The sequence below is a fragment of the Xenopus laevis genome, chromosome 1S (genome assembly GCF_017654675.1).
Source record: "Xenopus laevis strain J_2021 chromosome 1S, Xenopus_laevis_v10.1, whole genome shotgun sequence".
NCBI classification, from domain to species: Eukaryota; Metazoa; Chordata; class Amphibia; order Anura; family Pipidae; genus Xenopus; species Xenopus laevis.
In genome coordinates, this window is record NC_054372.1 from 71,083,472 (window position 1) to 71,107,570 (window position 24,099).

Genomic DNA, 24,099 nt, shown 5'->3' on the forward strand with positions numbered 1-24,099 from the left:
AGTCGCCTTCGCTAAAGCATACGCAGTGATGCGTTTTCCGAAGTTGCCTCCATTGCAGTTTGGGGAGATTGTTGCTCAGAAGACGAGGCGATTAGTCGCCTGGCGACAAAATCTCTGCGAATCTCCTCGTGTATACTAACCCTTAGAGAGCAGCGTCAGAAAATGCAGCTAAGCGCTGACTTTACCACATGCCTTTTGGGTATACTTCTGCTCAAGTTTGGGGCAAGAAGGGGTGAATGAGGGGACACCTAGATGCCTCCTCTGCCCTCCCATTTTGAATTGTGGCCTAAAGTAGACCGTGCTTGATTCAAAATGCAGGCCACCAGTCCCTGAGCTCCAAAACAAAGTGCAGAGGCCTGCTGCTATTTGCAAATGTCTCCATCAAGTGGCAAAGTGCAAAAAACAGTCAATTTGTTTCCTTTTTTGCACTTTGTACACTGTTGGGGACATTGTAAACGGAGACATGCATATCATGGAATAAAGTATGTGTGCAAGTCAGCCAAAAGCACGAAGATGAGCACGTTTATGCCTGGTGTAAAAGGGAAATAATGCAACATTCTGCTTTTTTTAAACTGTCGGAAAATCCAACTTTGTATTACAAATTGAAAATTGAGTATTATTAGACAACTGCAGGCTGCTTAAAGGAAAACTAAACCCCCCCACGTTCAAAAGTCCCCACTGCCCCCCTCCGCTGGCCCCCTCCCTGCCTCCCCCGCTAAGTGTTACCCCATAATTGTGTCTCCTGTATAAAAACTGACCACACATGCAGAGTCAGCACAGCAGAGCTCACGGGCACCATCTTCCAGCGCTTCTGTATTTTTCAGATCTTCTTCCTTCCCCTTGCCAAGTGCACAAACAGTTGGGCAGTCATGTATGTCCATCTTAAAAGATGTGCTCTGTATAAGGCTAGGGCCAGATCATGGTGATCAAGAATCTGCCCCCCCCCCCCCTTAATTCGGAAGCATAGGGGTAAATTTATCAAAGAGAGAAATTCCGCAGCTCTCCATTCATATCTATGGAATTTTGAAAGGCGTATTTATCAATGGGTGAAAGTGAAAGAGTGAATGGAGAGTGGCGGAATTTCACTCTAGTGGCGGAACTTCACTATTAACTTCACTCTTTGATAAATATACCCCATTGTCTTTGCTCAGGTGCAGGAAGACAACGCAGTTTTTGGCGCCGAAATGTGACAGTTTGAGCCGAAATCCACAGTACCTGAGGAAAAGAAAGGGAAATAAGGCAGCGTAGGAATTCTGCTTGTAAGATAAGCTTATCCAATAAATATGGCTTTATTTAAACTACTATCTCATACTATTAGAATGCTTCTAGTAGTCAAACTATGAGCCAATTAACAGTACTCTGTTTTGGCCTAAAGAAGATAAATGGGTAGATGAGGTAAAAAGGTTAGAGAACAAGGGGAGACATTGCAAGTTGGCTCATTTAGAATTCCTAAAAGATAGATGAAGGGAGCTTGAGAAAACATGGTGAGAGTGGCTGACATTGAAGAGTTAGGGGAAGATTGAAAGTACATTAGTTATAAGGTTCATACTGCAATTTAGAAGTTAAAATGTGAAAAGATGGATGTTATTGAACACCACGTATCATTTTCATAAGTGATTAATGTAATCTATAGCTGAGGCATCACACAACCCTGACATAGTGTGGCCAAAGTTAAAATCTTAAAACAGAACAAACATCTGAAACATTACAGGGATAAGCACGGTTGTTTAACCTGCTGTTTTAAATGGACAGCTTTAGTCAGTAGAGCTCATCTGCAATTTATGTTAATAAGCAGGGCCCTATTTAGAGACAGAAAATACAGAATGGAACAGAATACAGGCCTCTGAAAGCATTGTTAGGATGCTGGTAGATGTAGCTCAACATCAATTGGTGGGCTACAGTTTGCGCATCCCTAATGTAAATAAAAATATCAGTTATAAGTTGTCATTTATAAATTCAAGAAGGAACCTTTTTTTGGCCAAAAGCATCTCTAAAGCTAGGGCCCTAAAAACAAATGCCCTTGCTAGCTATGGTCCTGATCAAAAAACAAATATGTGTTTGCAAAGTTAATATTGGTTTATATTTTGAAAAAAAAATGCTTTTTTTAATATATATATTTTATTTATATGGTTGGACCCTTACTTTTCTTCCCTTTGCACTAGTTATATTGCTGTGTTGCTTCTCAGCAGTTTATTATTTCGCACCAGAATTGCTTTTAATTTTGGCTTATAAACATGTTAAAGTGCACCCCAAGTAATTGTAGTGTCCGTAGTTGTTTTTTCTTCTATATGTACTCACTTATCTTGTAATCGCATTAATTTGCTACTTAAGTCACAGCTCCTGGAGTAGCAGTCTGTTTGATAATTGAAAGAGATCATTATGGCAGTTGTTTTAGATCTACACGTGTGCCTATAAGATCACAGCTCATGGGTGGCTCAGACAGCAGCTAGTGTCTGCTATTTCTGGGCACTTTGAGGGGCAGATATATCAAGAGTCAAAGTGAAAATTCAAATGAAAAGAAAATCGAATTTTGAGCAAATTTTTATGTACTTTGACTAAGGAATAGTCCAAATTCAATTTGAATTTGAGAAAAAAATGAAAACTCGAATATCGAAATTTATCATGTACTGTCTCTTTACAAATTCGACTTCGACCATTCGCCACCTAAAACCTGCCAAATTGCTGTTTTAGCCTATGAGGGACCTCCTAGAACCTACTTATTGCCAATTGGTGGACTTTGAAAAATCTTAAGGTTTTTTTGGAAAAACTTCAAATCGAATTCGATCGATTGAGTTGTTATTTTAATTTGTGCGATTCGAATCTGAATGAAAATGACCTATTCACCCGAAAAAAAACGGGTTTTTTTTTGAAAAAATTCGGTTGGTCTTATTTTATTCGCCTTTCGAAGTTATGGGAGTTCCCATTACTTCGAAATTCGACCCTTGATAAATCTGCCCCTAAGAATGCTGCTTTATATAATCATGTACTGATGTATTATGTCAGCCCTATATTCTCTTTTACCATCACAAGAAGCAAATGTGAACCTAGATCAGTCTGTTGACAGACTCACTTGGTTCCAATCCTTTATGTATTTGTTTAAGATCATTCCAAGATATTTGTAGTCTGCTGATAAGCATAATTTTAACCCTTGCTTTAGAGATTTAGTTTGAAGTACAGTAAAAATATTGCAGAGTGCCTGAAAAATTAGCATGTCCCAAATAGTCTGGAGGCCCATGCCTTGTTCAAACATTAGGAATTTGCTCACTTTACGTTTACTTATCACTTCAGTGGGCTTGGTACGTAACACCTTATTAATAGCAGAGTAGGCACTTAGTCAGTGCATCCTATACTGTGTTTAGCCTATTGAATGAATAATGAATAAAATAAGATGTGTGGTACTGGAGAAATGCACTTGTGAGCATTTCAACAATATAAATCCTCCATTGTAAAGTGGGGATTATGTCTGCCTTCCAAACAAGGTGTTCTTTGTTTATTTTCCCTCACAATTCTGCAGGACAACAGCCAACAGAACAACAGTTTATTCAAAATAAGTGCTAATCCTTTGCTGATGTTTGACTGGCAAGTGTGTACAGGTACAAAAACCAGCGCATGTGGACTTTGTGACTAAGGGAAATAATAACAAGTCTGCATTGATGTTCCAGTGCTTACTAGGCCTCTGTATTGCTTAGGAGGTGGTTATCAACAGCAAAGGCGTAACAGGTAAAAGCAATATCATAACAAGCGAATGTTTTGAAAATATTTTCTTGTGACAACAAAAAAGACTTTGTATTGCACCTGACTAATGACTATTAAAGTGAAGTGCTGATAACATTAAATAGATTGTGTTGCAACTGCTTCTATCTGATCTGGAGCAAATAAAGTAATTTGTGCATAAAAAAAATCTAAATTATTGACCTAAAGTGCCATTAATTCCTGATTTTGTGCCTAGAAAATGGTATTGACCTAAAGTGCCATTAATTCCTGATTTTGTGCCTAGAAAATGGTATCAACCAGGATAACAATCCTTCTCCTATATAGAGCAAACATGGCCCCAGTAATGAATAATTACTAGAACAATGGTACCTTGTATTACCTGATTCTGGGTTTGTCTGGTCAGTACAAACTTTTGCAGTGTTAGGGCAGAGGCACACTTAGTCGCCCGGCGACAAGTAGCCTCTTCTTCGGGCAACTAATCTCACTAAACTGGCTTCCCACTGGCTAAAATCTAAATCGCCAGTGGGATGGCACATGGAGCACTTCGTTTTCCGAGGTAGCCTGAAGTTGCCTCACAAGGAATTTCTAAATCTCCCTGAATCTCCACGTGTGTCTCAGATTCGGGGTGATTAGTCGCCCATCGACAAATCTTCTCTTCTTCAGGGCGACTAATCTCCCCGAACTGCCTCCCGCTGGCTAGAATGTAAATCACTGGCCGGATAGCAATCGGTGTGCTTCGTTCTCCGAAGTCGCCCGAAGTTGCCTCATGAGGAAACTTATGATGACTTCGGAAAACGAAGAGCTCCGCGTGCCTTCAGCTGGCGATTCAGATTCTAGGCAGCAGCAGTTCGGGGAGATTAGTCGCCCCGAAGAAGAGGCAATTTATCGGCAGGTGACTAAATCTCCCTTAATCTTCGCGTCTGCCTTTACCCTAAAAGTGTGTTCATGTAAACTCAGCAGAAGTTATAATGAAATGAGCAAAGGACCACTGGATGTAGCTTAAATGTTTTCCCAGGCCTCTGCTATTCCCAGGTAATCCATGTCTGGGGCTAATGCAGTGTTTGTATTATTGCATACATTTATTTCTGCAAGGATTTGATGCTAACTCCATAATCAGCTGTTGCACAGAAGCTGACTTACATTTTTTTTTTAAAGAATGCAATAATAGATTCCCTTTAACTGGCAAGGAATTATAAACTTAATGCCGACTTTCTCTCTCTATCTGGGCCCTATACTGTTCCTGCTATGGGGCCCTCTTATTCTTGTTTTGCCTTGTTCTGCAAATGGTCTGCTTTAAAATGGACAAACTAAGATGATTATTTATCAAAATCCAAATTTATCTCATTATTTTCTGAAATATACTCTGACCATATCGGCATAGGTTATTTTCCCCTTATTTATCAATACATTTTCCTGAAAAGTTTCAGTTCGGGAAAAAACTCTTGAAAATCATCCGAAAATTCGAATTGTACATATTTTTTCATATTTTCCACTTGAAAAATCCATTTTTTTTCAGGATTTTGCCTAAAAACCACAAAATCTTTGGTTTTTTGCATGAAAACCCAGAGCAGATAAGGATATCTTTGGGACTTCTCCCATTGACTTTTATACAACCTCGGCAGGTCTGAGATGCCAGATTTTTACATCCTCTGGGTATAATAAATCACGGAAAGTTTTTTTTTTCACTAAAAATTTGGATTTCAAAGTAATAAAACTTGCATTTTTGGATTTTTTGGCATTGGACTTAAATAATAAATAACCCCCTTATTGTGCAATGAACGATAGCCCTAGAAAAAATCTAGGAGCCCAAAAAACCTCACCCTGTCCAGTTCTGAGCTAATGCTGTAAGATGTTTGATACTGCAGAATCTTTTATGATACTGCAATTTTTTTAAAGGAAGTACAAGTATAGGGCCCATAATCCACAATAATCCGGATAAACGGTCTTTCCATAAGGAATTGGATTGTTTTAATTATATCTTAGTTGGGATCCAGTACAAGCTACTGTTTTATTATTACATGGAAAAAGATAATGTTTTAACATTTAAATTATTTTATTATATTGGAGTCTATGGGAAATTACTTTCCCATAATTTGGAGCTTTCTGGTTTGCAGATAATAAATCCCATACTTGTACAGAATATTATAATCATACTCTGTAAAGTATGAACTGATTTTCCATTTCATTTTAGAGAGAGCAAACCAATAACTCATGCGCATTCTTGGCATTCTACCAAACTACTGGAGTCTCAAGCCGATCCCAGCATGATGCAGATATCACAGGGGACGATCAGATCTCCATGGCACCAAGCCTACCACTCAAGGTAAGACATGGCCTGTGAGAGTTAAATGATTTATAGGCATATATTTACACCATACATCGAAAGAAAGTGCAGCACTTTTTATTTAAAATAATACTTTGTTTTTCCTGTGTAGGGGTCTGGGTCCCAAGTCCTGAATATAAACAGAATATCTTGATGCTATATAAATAACATTTAATAATAAATACTTTGAAAGGTTCTAAAGAAACCGTTGGCTCTTAGACAGAACAAGCTGATCTTGTGTATCCTATACATGAAGGATGGGGACTCCACAGCTAGCAAAACACCCTTCTTGGTTGGCAACTGCTTCCCTGCAGATGTTTGTAACAGGGAACTTCTGCCATGATTGCATGGCAACCTTACCCACCCCCTAGCCAGGTCTAAGAATAAGGATAGGAAAGGAAGGAATAGCAACAGCATGGCTGCCTAGAATTGCAGAAATGTTTAAGGAGCCACCACATGTAATGCAAATACCAAGTCTGCATTGCTTGAGAATGCTGATCTCTACAATCCCAACCTAAATAGAAGTTCCTTTTTAGAGGCTCCTAAACCTTTGGAAATATTATATATTGAAAGTACACATAAGTCAGGACCCCACTGGACCTATTACTGTCCCCATGCCTTTCCAATACGCTCTTGTGCCCCTGCCTTCATTGTTGACTCCTAGAATAATTGTTTACTGGCTTTTTAAAATAAAACAGTGACTTATTTAACTAACAGATTGAGAGGCGAAGGGGAAGGCAACAAGAACATCCTACTAACCATTACGCAAGTGAGCAATCCTTTTCTTCCCTTCTTTCTTCAAAATCCAATGGCCGATACATGTGCAGTAGAAACAAAAGGCTGGCTTTTAGGGCTATTCCACACGGGGAGATAGCCACGCGTTTGCGGTCGCGGCGACAAAGCGCCGCGCCAGTCGCCGCGACCGGCGCAGGCGACAGTTTTGTATGGGCGCCTATGTAAAAACGCCTGTGCTAACCACACGAGGCGATGCGCTTTTCAACAGTCGCCTGAAAATGCCTGGCGAGGCAAAACTGTCGCCTGCGCCGGTCGCGGCGACTGGCGCGGCGCTTTGTCACCGGGACCGCAAACGCGTGGCTATCTCCCCGTGTGGACTAGCCCTTAAAGGGCACCTGTTTTCAAAATATATTATCCCCAACCAAAGGTGTGGGCTAATAGAGCCCGCACACCACTTGGGGTAACAGTAGGGTATTTTTTTAAATTGGCCCCCGCCAGCGTTAGTACACCCTCCCGATGCGAGCTGGGAGCTCCCTCCTGGTGCAGGTGGCCTAAAAAAAAAAACTACTGTTACCAGAGTGCAGGCTCTATTGGCCCACATCTTTGGTTGGGGATAATATATTATAAAATATATTATTATATATAGGTTGGTGCATTGTTATGCTAACAGGAGCACTAGCCTGGGATATCTGGCAAGGCATTACAATCCTTGGGGGATTCCCTACTATTTAAATGATAGAACAGAAAAGTTCATATGACCAGAAAAAAAGCCAGTGTACCAAATACGGGCACCATATTTAGAATTACTGGATAGGAGTATGCATGTCAGTGCAAAAAAATATTTAAAGTGTTTTTGCTGTTACTTGTTTATATTAGAAGCACATAATGCCTAATGTTGCTATGCACTGGATTTCAAAACACAATGTATTTTCGGCTTATGACTTTTAATTGTGAATTTCCCAGTACAGGCAGTAGTGACATTCAGTTAGTACTTAGTCATGCTGTTATTCATATATTTGTTTTATTGCACAGCTATAAATATTCCAGTTTTGCAGCTTGTACTTAGGTTAAGAATATTCTGGTAATCTTAAATGCCTTTTCACAATAGAACGGGAAGAAATCATAACATATGTTTAAAAAAAAAATTTTTTGTATCTAAGAGAAGAATTTGTGCAGATGTCTGTATGGGTGAGCAGTAGACAACTCACATTGCACATTGCTGAACTGGCCATGCCAAAAACCTTACATCATTTGCAATCCTCTAAGGGTGAGGAGTTCAGTTTGGGTTTTCAAGTTCCATTGCTCATTCAGAATGCACAGCACACACTCACTGTTTTGCTTTGCAATGGAGTCAAAGGCGTTTTATCTTTCACTTAAGGCCACAATCTTGTTTCTACAAGGGTGCCACAGCAACAAGTAAGAAGCATGGCAAATGCACACCCTAAGAAAATAAATGAGGTGCCAATCCACTGGAATCAGCCCACAAACAATCCCAAATCCATTAAACAAAAGAATCCAAGGGATTGCACTCTCCAAATATAAAAATACAAGTTTTTATTAAACAATCACATCATTTAAAAGGTCCAGCATGTTTCAACTACAAAAGGTGGCACTTTTTTTACATTTTTCCCATGATGAAGACCACCTTTTGCAGTTGAAATGCATTGGGCTTTTTTATGATGTGATTATTTAATAAAGACTTTTATATTTTTATTTGTGGAGTGTGTAATTCCTTTGCTTCTTTTGTTTACAGCATCCAATATGGCTGCAACTAGGCTGCAAAGTGTCAGCTGAGACACTAGCTGTAGATTGCAACAAGTGGTGGTATCCATGTGACATTCACAAGTCAGTTGGTAGAAGTGTTTCAGAATGCTTGACTGCACACTCGTGCTTCAGGGCAGAGACACATGTGGAGATTCGGGGCGATTAGTCTTCCTGCCGGCTAGAATCTGAATCACCTGCAGGATGGCACTCAGAGCACTTTGTTTCAAGTTTCACAAGGAAACTTCGGGCGACTTTGGAAAAGTCGGCGATTTAGATTCTAGCCGGCAGTTGGAGAACATTAGTCGAAGAATAGGCGATTTGTCGCCGGGCGACTAAATCTCTCCAAATATCCACGTGTGCCCTCATGGAGCAGCAGGAGCAACTTTGGGTGACAAATCTCCCAGTATGAATGTCTTTTCCTTGAGCCTGTCTCCATTGTCCCAACAGATTGCTATCAGAACCAATACCTGGTTAAAATCGTATAAACGTCTGGGTTTTCATGGCACGCAGCATTGCCTTACCTGTGTATAGCATGTTTAACTTTACTTATATTTTTTCTATTTAATACTGACAACGCCTGGTATTCTTTCTTGTGCATATTTCTTTGATTAATGTGTATCCCCTTTGTGATTTAAGTCCTTCTGGATATTCCTAACCACAATATACATGTTGCAATGGAGCATAGGCATAAAATTTTTTATAGAATGTTTCAAATTCTAAAGGGTGACCGCCTACAGTCATGTAATAACTGCAGGCAGTGAGACCACATACAAGACCCCCCACCCAATTACTATGCTTGTGTGAAATATAATTCAGCCATTGTCATAAAGGTTTCACTTGGCATTTTCTCTGGCATTTGTTTCCAATGCTAAAATAAATGCCAGGTGATACGTTATCGTGACACCTTTATGTAAAGTAGATAAAACTGAATGCAAATCAGTGAGAACATTCTGTGTAAACATACATGGCATGGAATGGGATTATGCTTAACTATATATTGTTCTGTTTTGCCCTTTGTGTAAAGGACGTATTTAGAGGGACTCTTTTTCTCACTGATCAATTTTCCTTATATTATTTAGTATTATATTGACAACTTTAAATATTTATGATTAGATCCAGAATCCTGCTACTAGGTGAAACATTTTGTGAAAACTAGAGAGAATTCAACACTATGCACCGGCTGCCTAGTCACGGTATATGACGATATATAACAGAAACAGAAACAATGCAAGTGCCCATAAACAAGGATGACTAAATTCCACTGCTGTTCCCTTTTACTTCCTAAATTACCTAGGCACCATGTACCACCGACATTTTGCCTCAGCAGATAAATTTGCTAAACTGTAAAGATCGGCTTCAATTCATTAGGATCACAAGAGGGTGTGTAGAAACCATAGAACAGCGAAGTATAGTTGCAATCGGCCAATCTAATTGCAACTATAGTGCAATGATACAATCCATCTGCTGGGTTGCATTGTATTGATATAATGACATGCTAAGGTGCAACAGGACAATACTGGAGATAGTATCAGTGGCGATGTCGCCCATAGCAAACAATCAGCAATTAGATTAGAACCCCTCGCAGTCAGATTCTCAAGCAGTTGGCTAGACTACAATGGCATCATGTCAGCTTACTAAAGGATGGGCAGTGAGTTGAATATGTACTTAATCAAATCTGAATCATGAAGGCTGCTCCATTAAGCGTTAAACTACACAGGAGATTTTGTAGGATGGTGCTAGATCGACAGTCTGGGACATAAAAATGTTGCACTGGGAGGCCTAATTATTAAAATACGAATTTGTGAATTTTTGTGAGTTTTTCATTCCAATAAACTCAAAACTTGAATGTTAAAATTTTTTTCAAAATTTGAATGTAAAAAAATTCAATTAAACACCATAGAATAAAACTCAAATGCATCAAATTTGCACTCTACTCTAATTTTTAATGGGTCTACGAACTCTTAAAAACAAAATAAGAAAAACTTGAATTTAAAAAAAACACATTTTGCCTATTGAATTCACAAGCTTTTAGATGACAAATTTTTATATTACATTTTTTCTTTTTTTTACTTAATAAATATTGAACATTCCAGTGTTGGAAACCATAATTTGAATTCATTAGTTCATTTGTAGTTTTCATTTGAATAACAGTTTCTTACTATAGAAAGCTGGCAATGTGTCTTAGGGTAGGGGCACACGGCGCGATTTCGCCGCGATTCTGCGCTGGGCGAGTTGTCGCTGCGTTTTTTAAGCCGAAATAGCTTTGCTAACTTTGGCGCTGGCGTCAATGCAAATCGCGGCAAAATCGCTGCGCTAATTCACACGCGGCGATTCTTTTTCTACTGTCGCCCGGAAACGCCCAGCGAGGCAACTTCGGGCGACAATAGAAAAAGAATCGCCGCGTGTGAATTAGCGCAGCGATTTCGCCGCGATTTGCATTGACGCCAGCGCCAAAGTTAGCAAAACTATTTCGGCTTAAAAAACGCAGCGACAACTCGCCCAGCGCAGAATCGCGGTGAAATCGCGCCGTGTGCCCCTACCCTTACAATAAAGTTGCCAATGCTAACTGACCAGCTTCAGGTTTAACAAAGACTATAAGCACATAGCTGAAAGAGAGATGCATATCTGCTCAGTGCCCCTGCTCCAGTGATTTGAATCTGATCAGCCTGTGTGTACACACACACAGCGGAGATAAAGCAGAGGTCAGTCTAAATACGTGAAAGGAGGCATCTCTTCAGCTTCAGCTCCACTGTGTGTGAGTGCATGCAGGCTGTTCAGATTCTAATCAATGAAGCATGGTCACTGAGCAGATCTGCTTCTCTCAGCCTGCAAAAAATTACGCAGACTGACAACAGCCGGAGCTTCGGCTTGTGTGCCCATAGCCTTAGGGGGGGTTTTTGACAATACAGCATGGCAACTTGACTTGGCTTGATGAAAATTCCAGTTGGTTGGTGGCTGCAACTTGTGTCCCTTTTTTTACTGGAACATAAACCCGATGAACATATGCATATTTGAAGGATTTCTGTGGTAGATAAGCAATGAAGATTTGATAAGCTATAGGTACATGCTTTTGAATTCTCACTATATATTTTGCCCTCTATTAATAACGTGCTTAATAATTTGCTTATAAGCATACTGTCTAGGCATTCTATAAAATACAGGTTCAGAAATTTGTAATACATAGAGTTCAAGTGTATATACATGTAAGGATAACCACATCACCCCCTTATTATTTTTTTTTCTTAACTCCCCTTTCTTTTTTTTGTACCCCTGAAAATCGAAAATAAAGAAATTTTAAAAAAAAAACATATGCATGTTGAGCCGGAAAATATAATTTAACAGACTCCATGTTGCTTAAGTCTTGCTTTGTAGTAACAGTGTTTATGTCATTTAAAAATCTACAAAGCATCAATGGAATGTGAAGTTATTTCTTTGAATATACTCAATACTAGAACTTATTTTACATTTAACCAAATGACATCTGCAATAGCCATCCCAAAATAGCATTTTTTTCTTTCATTCTTTTTTTTTGCTTTTCAGTCATGTCTGTTTAGATTTCTCACAGCAAACTAAATGTCTGTAATGCTGAGAGTTTCCAGGAAGATTGCCAGGGAAAATGTTCAGCTCCATAAAAAGAAAAGAATTAAAAAGCACACAACTTTGTATTCTTTAATTTAACCTCTTATATTCTCAGCTATACAGTTGTGTCATTTTAGTTTTTATTTGTGGTCCCTACATTGCTTATTTTTTTCCTCTGAAAGTGCTGTATGAATAACAGGATGAACATAGCAGCCGCAAACAATTACTAGTAGTATGTGGAAATGACAGCTGCAGTAAGCACAGAATGGTCCCAAATAGGGCTTTACATCCGTTCTTCCCATAACCTAAACAGTTCATCTGCAAGTTTATTTATAAGCTCACATGAACCTTTCCTGCTAACCGAAAGACTTTATTCTGTTTTCCCTTTTCATGCAGTTCGTCCACAAGCGATCTCTCCGGCTACAATCATGAGTTCTTAAGAAGGAGTCCAGACCAATACAGCTCGAGAGGAAGCATGGAAAGTTTGGATCAGGCTTCTGCTGCATATCATCACTGCCAGCTTTCACCAGCAAAGTCCACCAATTGCATAGACCAGCTTGTTCACCTCCACAACAAAAGAGATTCTGCTTATAGCTCATTCTCAACTAACGCTAGCATCCCAGAGTACCATAGCTCTCCTTTTAGCAAGGAACGTTCCTATTCTATGGAAAGTATGCACTCTCGTAGCAGTGTGCAAGAAGGCATTAAGCACGCAGACATTAAATACATAAAGACAGTCTATGATGTACAGCGTGGAATCTCAGAAGAGTATGAAGTGAATTCCTCTTCAGTAAAGAATCCGAATTACAGTAGACAGACCGCATACAATAGGCACAGTATTGGTCCTCATGGGAGTTTGGAACAGAGCAGAATTTTTTCTGAGAGTAATGGCTTTGAAAGAGCAGCACCTATGCCTCCGTCTCGAAGCGACAGTTATGCAGTAACAAGACATCACGAAAGGCCCAACTCTTGGTCCAGCCTTGATCAGAACAGGAACTTTAGAATTCCTCCAAAATCAGCAGGATTAAATTCTACCAATACCACCTCTTATGCTGTTCAGCAGCCAAAACAAATGCATGGGGATGGACATTTGCACACTGTACTGGAGAGGAGCCCAGAAAGTAGCCCACTAGTAAAACCCAAGCAGATTTATTCTGAAGCACCACAACCAGGGCAGCCTATGCTTCCTACAGGAATCTACCCTGTACCAGCCCCAGAACCACACTTTGCTCATGCTCCTCAACCTCCAAAAAATAATAATGGAAGAATGTATCCAGCACTAGCCAAAGAGGGGTCCTATAGGGCCAAATCTTCAGAAAATGTTCTGTCCTACTCTGAGCCTAATAAAAATGAAAATGACACCCAACATTTGAGAAGTAAGTCTGTAGATCATTATCCCATGAACCACTCGATTAAAGAAAGAGAGAAAAAGCAGGAAGGTCTCACGGGCTTTTCACACTATAAGCTTCATTTTTCTGCTGGGCCTGAAATTTCCACCAGCTCTTTAACAAATGACAGAAATGATCAACACCCTTTAAGACTGAGCCATATAGATATTAATGGACAACAAAAAAATGGCACAAAGATGGCAGAGAAAAATCATACTTCAGTTCATACTGATGCTCAAAACAAAGATAAAGGGCAGGAATTCTCAGTGTATGCTCATGCATTTCAAAATGAGTGGAGTGATACCAAAACAAAACAAGATATGCTTTCTACAGATATCATGGATTTACACCAAAATTCACTCAGTAACAATGCCCATGGAGAGAATAATTATCACAATCACTTTAACATTGCTTCCTCCTCACATAGTAAAATGGATGAGAGAAACAATCGACAGGCTGATCACAAAATTAAACTGGAGAGTCTGAGCTTTACAGTACATGTTGATGATGGTGATGGCCCCAGTAGTGATCCACTGAAATTTTATGAGTCACCTGCCCCTTCTCAGAACAAAAGCTATGATTTTACAAGAAGAAGACTAAGTTCAAGTAGCTCCCAGAGTAGCAAGACAGATGGCAACAAACTGTCTTCTGTTTTTGATAAAGTTTGCAAGATTGAGCAGCGGGAGCATGAAACCCAGAGATCCCAATTTCTGTGTGGAAACATTAGTCAGACAGGGTTTAGTACTAGGGGACAGAATAACAAAAGTTCTTTAACCATGGTTGAAGAAATTAGAAACAAGTTTATTTCCGAGGATCAGACTCATCCTAATGAATGGCGCAGACTTTCAAGCTCACATAGCATTGAAAAAGCTACAGGTATGCATCAGTTAACAAGACAAGGTAGTATGTATGGCATAAAAACTGGGGATGCTCAAAAGCAAATGCCAGAGAGGCAAGCTGAAAAAATGCATTCATATAATCAAGAACAAAACATTTTGCAAACTGTGCCAGATGACGATAGAAGAATCTTTGATTCACAAACAATGCCAAATAAAGCAGATGATTGGCAATGTGCTGCACAAGACACTCTGGGATATAACAGGGCTTACAGGAATAGTGTGAAAGATGCTCAGTGTAAAGTTCTAGAAGCCACATCTTACAGGCGTAAAGGTTTAGAAATCAGCCCACCTCACTATAAAAAACCAGAGAAGAACGCAAGACCTGCTTCAGCTACCTTTAGAAAAAAATCTTCATCATTGTTTCCTCATGCTCCAAAAGAGCGCCACAGTGTCACCCCTACAGATAACTGTGCTGGTATCCAAGAAAGCCAAAGTGTTTCCTTCCCATCCCGTATTGGAGCCAAGAGACAGATAACAGCTGAGCAGAAAAAGAGATCCTACTCAGAGCCAGAAAAGATGAATGAAGTTGGTGTTTCTGAAAGTGAATCAGCACCCTTGATTGTAACAAGAAAGGAACCAACTGCTAGATTTTCAGAAAACTCTGTGGCAGACAGAAGAAGAGTTTTTGAGAGGGATGGAAAGGCATGTTCAACTACCAACTTATCAAAGCCACAGCTGAAACAGCTCCAACAGAATGCCCTTGCAGAATATATAGAGCGTAAGACAGGCCGAAGACCATCCTCCCAGGAGACAATGCTATTAAAAGAAAGGTCACAAAGTACCTACTTCTCAGGGAGTATAATGGACAACCAGAGTATGACCTCCACATCTAGTATGAATTCTCTTCATGAACGCAGTCTGTCCTACCAGCACAAAGAACCGCTTTCTAAAACTGGACGTGTCTCTTCTACTCTTCCTCCTGGTTTAACAGGCTTCTTTGACCTTAGCAGCTTTGAGAATAACACTGAATATCCAGAGAATAGGAGTCGTAGCATCTCCTTTGCCCATCAGTTAAGGTCTGAACTGCTACTTGATAACGCATCCAAGGTGGAATTTGGCAAAGGCAGGCAAACTAACACGCCACAGAAAGTCGCACTGCAATCAAATGATGTTGGGGGTATGACAAGTAGTAGACCACCTGGTATATCTGCTTCTGCTGAGGATTTGCTGGACAGATTACCACAGGCACCTGCCCTGCATGTGAGATCAAGGTCATCTCCTGCTAATGATAAGAAAAGTAGGGTAAGTTTTTAAAAAAAAAATATTATTTAACTCTTTGTATTAATTTGATTACAGCTGTACTAGATAAAACAGCATATGCTGGGACCTCCAGAGGTTGTTGGACCTCTGGAGGGCTTCAGATTTCCCATTCCAATTGGATTGTGACCTTCACTATGCTGCATGTGTTCCAAAACACTCTTACAAATGAATGTCATGCTTGTCATGCTGCAGTTGTTGTTGTATTATATTTCCTAAAAGGCTGCAGTGAAGGAAATTATGATTTGAGTTGTAGGTTATCAGATGTAGAGCTATGGATTGCTAAATTTTATGTAATTCTTTTTTTTTCCTTTGGGGAGGGTTGCACAAGTAGTATATGTTACTGGAAAGCAGCTTCCTGAAATGGTAGGGCATAAAGGGATGTTATCCCATGTACTGTACATCTCACAGTGCCCATAGACTTAATGTCTTCCCCTTCTCTGGAGATTGACCAGTTGAATAGGTGGCATTCTGAATGACTAAATCCATTACTAAAGTAGCATCTCTCATTCTTTACCCTCACATTCTGTTCCACAATCATTTTTATTTATGTATGTATTCGTTGTATGTAGTGATGCTTACTAGCAGCTCAAAACACTTCAAGATAATACAATAAGATCCCGTTAACATTCGGCATATAGCTTGCTCTATATGGCACGATCTGCATTTATCACAGTTTTGACTTTACAACAAACGTGTATTCAGACCTTATCAGTGAAATTAGCCTAACTCCCTAAACTGTTTTTTAAATGTCTTGCCAGCCTAAGTCTCAGCAGAATGAAGCCAACAGCAATGTTGAAGAAGGTCATCTTTGTTTCAAACCTTGCTTTTAAGTCCAGCAGTTAGTGGGTGCCCCATTTAACAATTTTAAAGATATGTGAAAACATTGCTGTATCAGTAATTTCTGTATAGTTCCAAAATATCCAGGACAGCAATTAGTTATTTTAACCCCAAATCTCTCTATAACTTATCTTAAGGGCAGTGACTCACAGTGTTTTACTGCACAGAATAAACCATGGGTGAGAAACCGTCAGAAATACCTTGTCATTGCTCACAATTGCTCACGCATTCAAATTGCATAATCGTGCAAAAATACATTGACAGACATTTTACATTGTTATGCAATTCGGTTCACCTACCTTTGGCAATTTACATTAAAAATGATTATACTGCCTAAGGTCTAGATAATGAATTTGTGCCCAATTTACAGTTGTGCTTGGTAGAGATCCCTTGCCATGCTTATTCTTAAGTACTGTCTCTTGCATATTTCATTTGAGTTATATTTTATAGATTATGTGAAGGCTCAGCCTGAGAGTTTGAATGACCTCTTGTGTAAAATCAGGAAAAAAAAGACAAAGATATACAGTATCTTACCTAAGTTAGACTAATACTGAGTTTCTGTTTTGAATACAGGTTGCTTATTCACCCTAAATGGGAATTAAAATCTATAACAAAGCTTTTGGGGGTACAGAAGGTTATGAATTCGTAGAGATGGGTTACTATGCTCTCACTAAAGGCTACATAGAATCCCTTCCTATGGGATAGTGATCGAATACAAGTTAAAAAAGAGAATTAGAAATAAATCAGCAAGCTAGGCATTCCAGTAGGGAAGCTAGGAGTATTAGTTCTGCAACAACTGAACATCCAATAACATCAACCATAGCCAAAACTATTCCTGAAATGTATATGCTGTGCTATGTGATTTGTATCAGTTTTCACATGCATTGCTGTAGAGTTATTACCATTTTTGGCTGCTGAACAACAAGCTGCTTGCTCTCTCCCTCACTTCCATACGCTTCATTTAATCACCCTCTGCAATGAATCAGAGTGTTCTTATCCTGTATGGTCAAACACTTTATGATGTCAGTAACCACTGCCCTCACTTGTGGTGTGTATTCAAATAGTATGGGCTTTTTTCCATATCCTCATTGCACTAGAATTATTATAATTAACACACATTTATAAGGACCAGCATATTCTGTAGCACTGTGCAGTATAAACTACAGATTACCACAGAAATACCAATAACCAGTTAAAGAGGGCTCTGCTCAATCGAACTTTGAATTGCAGTTTACCACATCTTTGATGTAAGTGGAAACTTGTCCAAATGCACTTTTTTCAATATAAATTAATTTTTAATATACACTCTAGTTTCAGTGTATGCACAGTATATGCATCACAGCCAGCACTACCTGCATCCAATAGATAATCTGGGACATGATACTGAATCCTTTTGGATGCTTTGAATCCAATAAATCCTATTGATAAACAGGTGTTTTTTTTCTTTTAATTCTCTTTGCTTCTTCTTGTAGAAATTATACTTTGTTCTAGGTTTTTCATCAATAATTGCAATGTGTTTACTTTTCTTGGCGGGAATAGCAGGTCTGGGTGGGCAGAAGAACTGGGCTGCAGTTTACCTTCATGGTAATAAAGGCAGGAGCTGACCCTTTATTCAACTTGAGAAGAGATTGGCTGATGAGTGGATTCGTCTAATTTAGCCACCTATGTATATAGCTAATTCACCCATAATCAATGGGCCCAGCAAATGCACGCCTATGGAATTGACTTGTTTTTGTCCACATTAAAACCATTGAGTAAAGCAGTTACATTGTTTGGATTATATGCTTTGCCTTACCTTTTGGTCAGGGAATTGTTTTCCTAGACTAGATAGTCAGTGTCTGTCAGAGAATCTACTCTGCTGATTTGTTAGGGAATTCAGTGATAGATCACATGTCACAGGTGCATAATCCATTATACTTCCCTTGAGATCCATCTGTCTCCAAATAACAACTGTGCTTGTGTGCAACAGTTCTCACAATACCAATTATCTACTGCAGAAAGTGACTGTAGACGATCTTGTGTGTCTCATTGATACTACGATTTCTGTGAAAAATGTGTGAAGACTAAATAGGGACAGATCTCCTGGTGGATATTAAGATAGCCATAGACATGGCAATTACGATATTTCCTGGAAAACTATCTTTCTAAGAAAGATCATTTGTTTCAATACACACATGTAGAGCTGAGTAGTCAGATAAACAGGTAGAAACAATAGAATTCTACCTGTATCTGATGATTCAGCACTAACTGTGGGCAATGCTCGGGTGCCTTCAAAGGCACCCAATTAAAATTTTCTGTGCTAATTTGCCTCCATTAGACATGTAATTAGCTGGGTGACAGAAATCAGGCTCTCTTCTGGATCTTTTGATGTTTGTTGCTCTAATCTCTTCCAGTATAAGCTGCTTTTATCATAATTGCTGTTCAAGCTTACTTATCCAAGGTTATAGGAAGGCTTGCAGGATACGGATGTTCCTGTAATATGTCCTCCACCTTGAGATATGGCATAGAAAGAAGGACTTCACCAGTCATCTAATTTTGAATAATGACAGCATCCAATTTCTTGAGTTTATAATGACTGCAATACGTTTGTATTTAGTCTATGTAAATGATCAAAACATTCTCCACAGAAAGCTCTAGCATAAGCACACTCTCTACTGGAGCACTAAAGGTGACGGAACATCATTATTTATAGATGTTGCATTCACTAAGGTAACAATATGGCAGCTTTGACTTCTATCTGTAAATGCAGTCATGCAATGAAAAAGAAACAGGTCTCATGTGGATCATTTTACCATTGTTGCAGCTTCATGTGGTAACTCCTCCACGGTGTGTTTGATATACTGTATGTGGCCACCAGGGAGCATGCGCTGAGTTTCATCAATAAGTTCTGTGACCCAGGTAGAACATGAATCACCTAAAAATAGAGGATACACTAATTAGGGGTAGATCTATTCTGCAGCTTTCCCTCAACAGCGTGTCTTAAAGGCTTTCTGATATCATTAATCCATTTACTTAAGAGAGAAGCTGTAAATTGCTAAAAGAGCTCAGTTTGTTTGATGTTGTGGGAGCGCCTGAGAATAAAAGCTGTTAAGGCACAACACTATTATTTCACTCACCTATCACATTGAAGAGCAGCTTCTGCAGAATTCTGTGTTGGGCCTGTTTATATCATAAAAAATAAATATGTAAGGCAGTCAGTCAGCTTTCTTCTTCTGTCTTTATGTTAATATGGCAAGGAAAAATGCACAAGGGTTTTCATCCCTTTTCTGTCAACCTTATTTTTGTATCATAATTTAGTGGTCATTGTGCAGAAAGCATAGGTGACTAAGAACATTCCTGTCAAATAGCATGTTAAATTATTATGATGTTGTGGGCAGGTTAAATAAGATGCAAGGTCATTCTCCCAAGATAATGCTAGACAGTAGACTACCAGTTTATTCACCAGCAGTGTGTCATCTCACACATATTGTTTATCTACTTTCTGACTATAAGGACAGTATTACATGCTGTTTATGCAGTTCTGCTTTCACTCTACTGTGAATGCACAGCACTTAGTGATAAGTAGTGATGGGCGAATTTATTCGCCAGGCGCGAACTCGCGGCGAATTTGCGCGATTCGCGCTGAGCGAATAAATTCGCGAAACACCCGCGAAAATTCTCGGTAAAAATTCGCCGGCGTCAAAAATTTTTTTTTGAAAAACGGACGCTGGCGTCAAAAACGGGCGCCGGCATTGGAAAAACGGGCGCCGGCGTGAAAAACGAGACGCCGGCGCCGTTTCGCTAATTTTTCACCGTTTCGCGAATTTCGCGTGAAATTCGCAGATTTTTCGGCGAAACGGCGCAAATTCGCCCATCACTAGTGATAAGCAATTCCTGGGACTTGTGAAGGAGACTCACTAGTAAATTATGCCAGACAGGTGCTTTTTCTGAAAAAAAGAGTGCTGACTTGGGATCTGAATGAAGAGATTATACTCACTTGGGGGTGCCTAACAACCCCCAAGCAAAACTTTTAAGGGGTTCTTAACCCAAAAATCAAATCTAGCATAACGAAAGTAAATTTACAATATCTTTCATCTACTCTCCACTGCTTGTCTCAACTACATGTGCCATTGAAACAGCAATGAAATGTTGTAGTGGTCTGCCACACTTCCTGACTCCTTATTTACAGGTCAGTTATTTATTGAACATTATTACGGGGAATAGCTGACTACTGCAACAGCTATTTCAGCAATGTCCTTTAGATTGTAAGCCCTTTGCAGGCAGGGCTCTCATTGCCTACTCATTTAGTTTGTGACATAGTAACATAGTAAGTAAGGTTGAAAAAAGACACATGTCCATCAAGTTCAACCTTTTTTTTTTGTTTTTTTAATCTGCCTAGCTGCTAGTTGATCCAGAGGAATGCAAAAAAAACCCATCTGAAGCCTCTCCAATTTTGCCTCAGAGGGGGAAAAATACCTTCCTGACTCCAATATGGGAATCGGACTAGTCATATATCTTAAGTGCCTCTTCTCCAGTGTGAACATCCCCAATTTGGCCAGTCTTCCCTCATAGCTAAGACTTTACCAGCTTAGTTGCCCTTCTCTGTACCCTCTCTAATACAATAATGTCCTTTTTGAGTGATGGAGACCAAAACTGTACGCATATTCCAGATGGAGCCTTACAAGTGCTCTATACAGTGGAAGAATGACCCCCTCCTCCCGTGACTCTATTCCCCTTTTAATACAGCTCAATACCTTATTTGCCCTTGATGCTGCTGACTGGCATTGCTTGCTACAGCCCAGTTTATTATCTACAAGGACTCCAAGGTCCTTTTCCATAATGGATTTGCCTAGTGCAGTCCCATTAAGGGTATAAGTGTCTTGGATATTCTTACATCCCTGGTGCATTACTTTACAACATTGAATCTCATTTGCCACTTAGCTGCCCAGATTGCCAGTTTGTGAAGATTGTGTTGCAAGGATGCCACATCCTGGATGGAATTAATTGGGGTGGATATTTTGTGTCATCTACAAACACTGATACATTACTTACAATACTCTCCCCTAAGTCATTAATGAACAAGTTAAATAAAAGTGGACCCAATACCGAGCCCTAAGTTTGGTTGTATGAAAATTGTTGTTAAACACATGCAATATTATTATTGATATTTAATTTGCTTTGTGTGTATAAAAAGTTATTCCTGCTCACACAACGTACTGCTACAAAACGCATCGTACAAGTCGGATGCAGTTGCATGAGTCAAAATATAATGGGAATGATACAAAAACCTGATGTGTAAACTACACAGAACATTTTCCATCTGACACAACATGTTGAAAATCTTAAAAAAAGCATCCAATGGCAGACAAAACTGCTACAAGCAAGGTAAGTTTTCTGTGGAAGTGCACATTTGCAATAAATGTGTAAAGTTCACCTTACTTGTAGCAGTTCTGTGTTCCATTTGGATTCTTTTTTCTGTTGTGATTTGAGGTTGTCTAACTTCTACCATTGAGAAGCAGACTTACCTACTCAAATAAGGCAAGGGTGTTCGAGAGCTGGTTGTGTTGTAAAGTTGAAAATCTGACCCATAAAATCTGATAAAAATCTTCTGTGAAGTTTTACACTTAAGGTGGCCATACACGGAGAGATCTGCTCGTTTGGCGATGTCTCTTTGAGGTGGGCAATATCGGTCTGATCAGATCGTGGGCCCTAGGGCCCAATGATCGGATCCTAACGGTGGCTTTACGGGCGGTCGGATCGCGGGACCGCATCAACGAACAGATGCGGCCGCGATCCGACGGGATTTTTAGTCCCATTCGATCAAGATCTGGCCAACTTTTGGCCAGATCTCGATCGGGGAAGCCCGTTGGGGCCCCCATACACAGGCCAATAAGCTGCCGACTCGGTCTGTCGGCAGCTTTTATCGGCCCGTGTATGGCCACCTTTAGAGACTGGATCTCAATCAGCTGGACCTGGTGGAATGTAGCAAAACCCATCATCTTGGTCTTTTATCTAATCACAAACATGTCCAGATTATTATAAGGTTTTCTTAAAGTGGACCCGTCACCCAGACACAAAAATCTGTAAAACATGAAATCCAATTTCTATTTTTTATTAAAGCATTCATAGCTGTTGTAAACTCATTTAAACATCTCAGCTGTCAATCAAATATTGTCTGCCCCGCCTCTATGCCTAGGCATAGAGGCGGGGCAGACAATTGCTTTCACTTTCCATTCAGCACTTCCTAGATGTCACTGCTCTCCCCACATTCCCCCGTTCTCTTCACCGTTTAATTGTGTAACCAGGGCACGGGGATGGACATCAGGTCCCTCATTCTGGTGCACAAACAAGATTCTGAGATGATGGAAGACTTGTCTTAATAACAGTGTCCACAAAAAGGCTCCTGCCTGCTTGCTATAATTATGAGTTTCCACTCTGAAGGAAACAAGATTCAAATAATTGATATAGTGTAATTAAAGTTCATTTTGCTTGACTAATGTGATAAAATAGGATTTTGAATAATTTTTTTGGGTGACGGGTCCACTTTAAGCAAACATAAGTTTCAGAAAGGAGTTTTTAATGGAATTAAAATCCAGAATCCAGAACTTCATAAACAAAGACTTTGGAAAATGTTCCTTAACTTGCTATTATGTCATTAAATATATAATTTACCAAAACTGTAATATCAATACTGTTTGTATGCTATTTAATATCTCCACAGGCATCAAAATTAAAAAATAACTGTGCTCGGATCTGTTAGCGTATTTCATGCATTTAATTTTCCCATGCAGGTTAAGGTGCAGTAAATGTAGTAGAAATCTTTTTGCCTTTAATCACAGTTTATCAACAGCTTAATGAAGAACTGGTGTATGAACTTATAAAATATACGTAAAATATACTTTCTAAAATCAACATTAGGGGGTTATTTATTAAAGTCAGATGTTCTTCTGAATGTACTTTTAAAGGGCCAAAACACCATTTTTTTGTGGAAAAAAACTTGAATTTTTCGGAATTTATTAAACCCCCATGGTGATAAAAGTCCAAATAAAAAATAGAAGTCAATGGCAGATGTCCTGAAGATATCCTGATTTGTGTTTGGTTTCTGAAAATGTCACTGTATTCGGGTGTCAAATCTGAAAAAAATTGTGGTATTCAGAGATTTTTTTCCCGCACAAGAAATTTTTGGGAAAATGTATTGCTAAATAAGGTGGAACCTCCTTAGTTTTTTTTTTTTTTCATTTTAGGAATTTATGTCAAGGCAGGATGTCAGCAACAAAACTTCATATGCCTCAGCTTGCAATAAAGGAATCAGGTATGTGTACATGTATGTATGATGTATGTATATAACCATTTATCCATCTGTCTTACTTGCAATTAATTATACAATATATATATATATATATATATATATATATATATATATATATATATATAAGATCAAAATGTCTCTACACTGCTGGTTTACAGATCTGTGCTGTGGCTGTAATAGGCAGTGACGGTGTGTCAATGGACCACCCTGTCCCAAGTTTATATAAGAAATGCTCTATCCACTCACATAGACACTGACCCAGATGAAGTATATTTTCTTCCCCTTATTAGATTATCCCAACAGTGCTTAATG

General features: G+C 39.2%; 1 protein-coding gene across 8 annotated transcripts in view; it reads left to right on the plus strand.

Annotated features, from left to right (window-relative positions):
- The window catches only part of LOC108706772 (protein Shroom3-like), a 116,959-nt gene that overhangs the window by 70,424 nt on the left and 22,436 nt on the right, over nucleotides 1-24,099 (plus strand). For 4 of the 8 annotated variants that reach the window (XM_041579717.1, XM_018243462.2, XM_041579714.1 and 1 more), the window contains 3 exons: nucleotides 5,906-6,037; nucleotides 12,512-15,644; nucleotides 23,723-23,790. In XM_041579717.1, the coding sequence (XP_041435651.1) occupies nucleotides 5,979-6,037; nucleotides 12,512-15,644; nucleotides 23,723-23,790 (3,260 nt within the window). In that variant the 5' untranslated portion in view covers nucleotides 5,906-5,978. Of the gene's footprint in view, nucleotides 1-3,514; nucleotides 3,721-5,905; nucleotides 6,038-12,511; nucleotides 15,645-23,722; nucleotides 23,791-24,099 lie in introns of all 8 variants that reach the window. The other 4 variants (XM_041579713.1, XM_041579716.1, XM_041579715.1 and 1 more) reach the window with 2 other exon arrangements.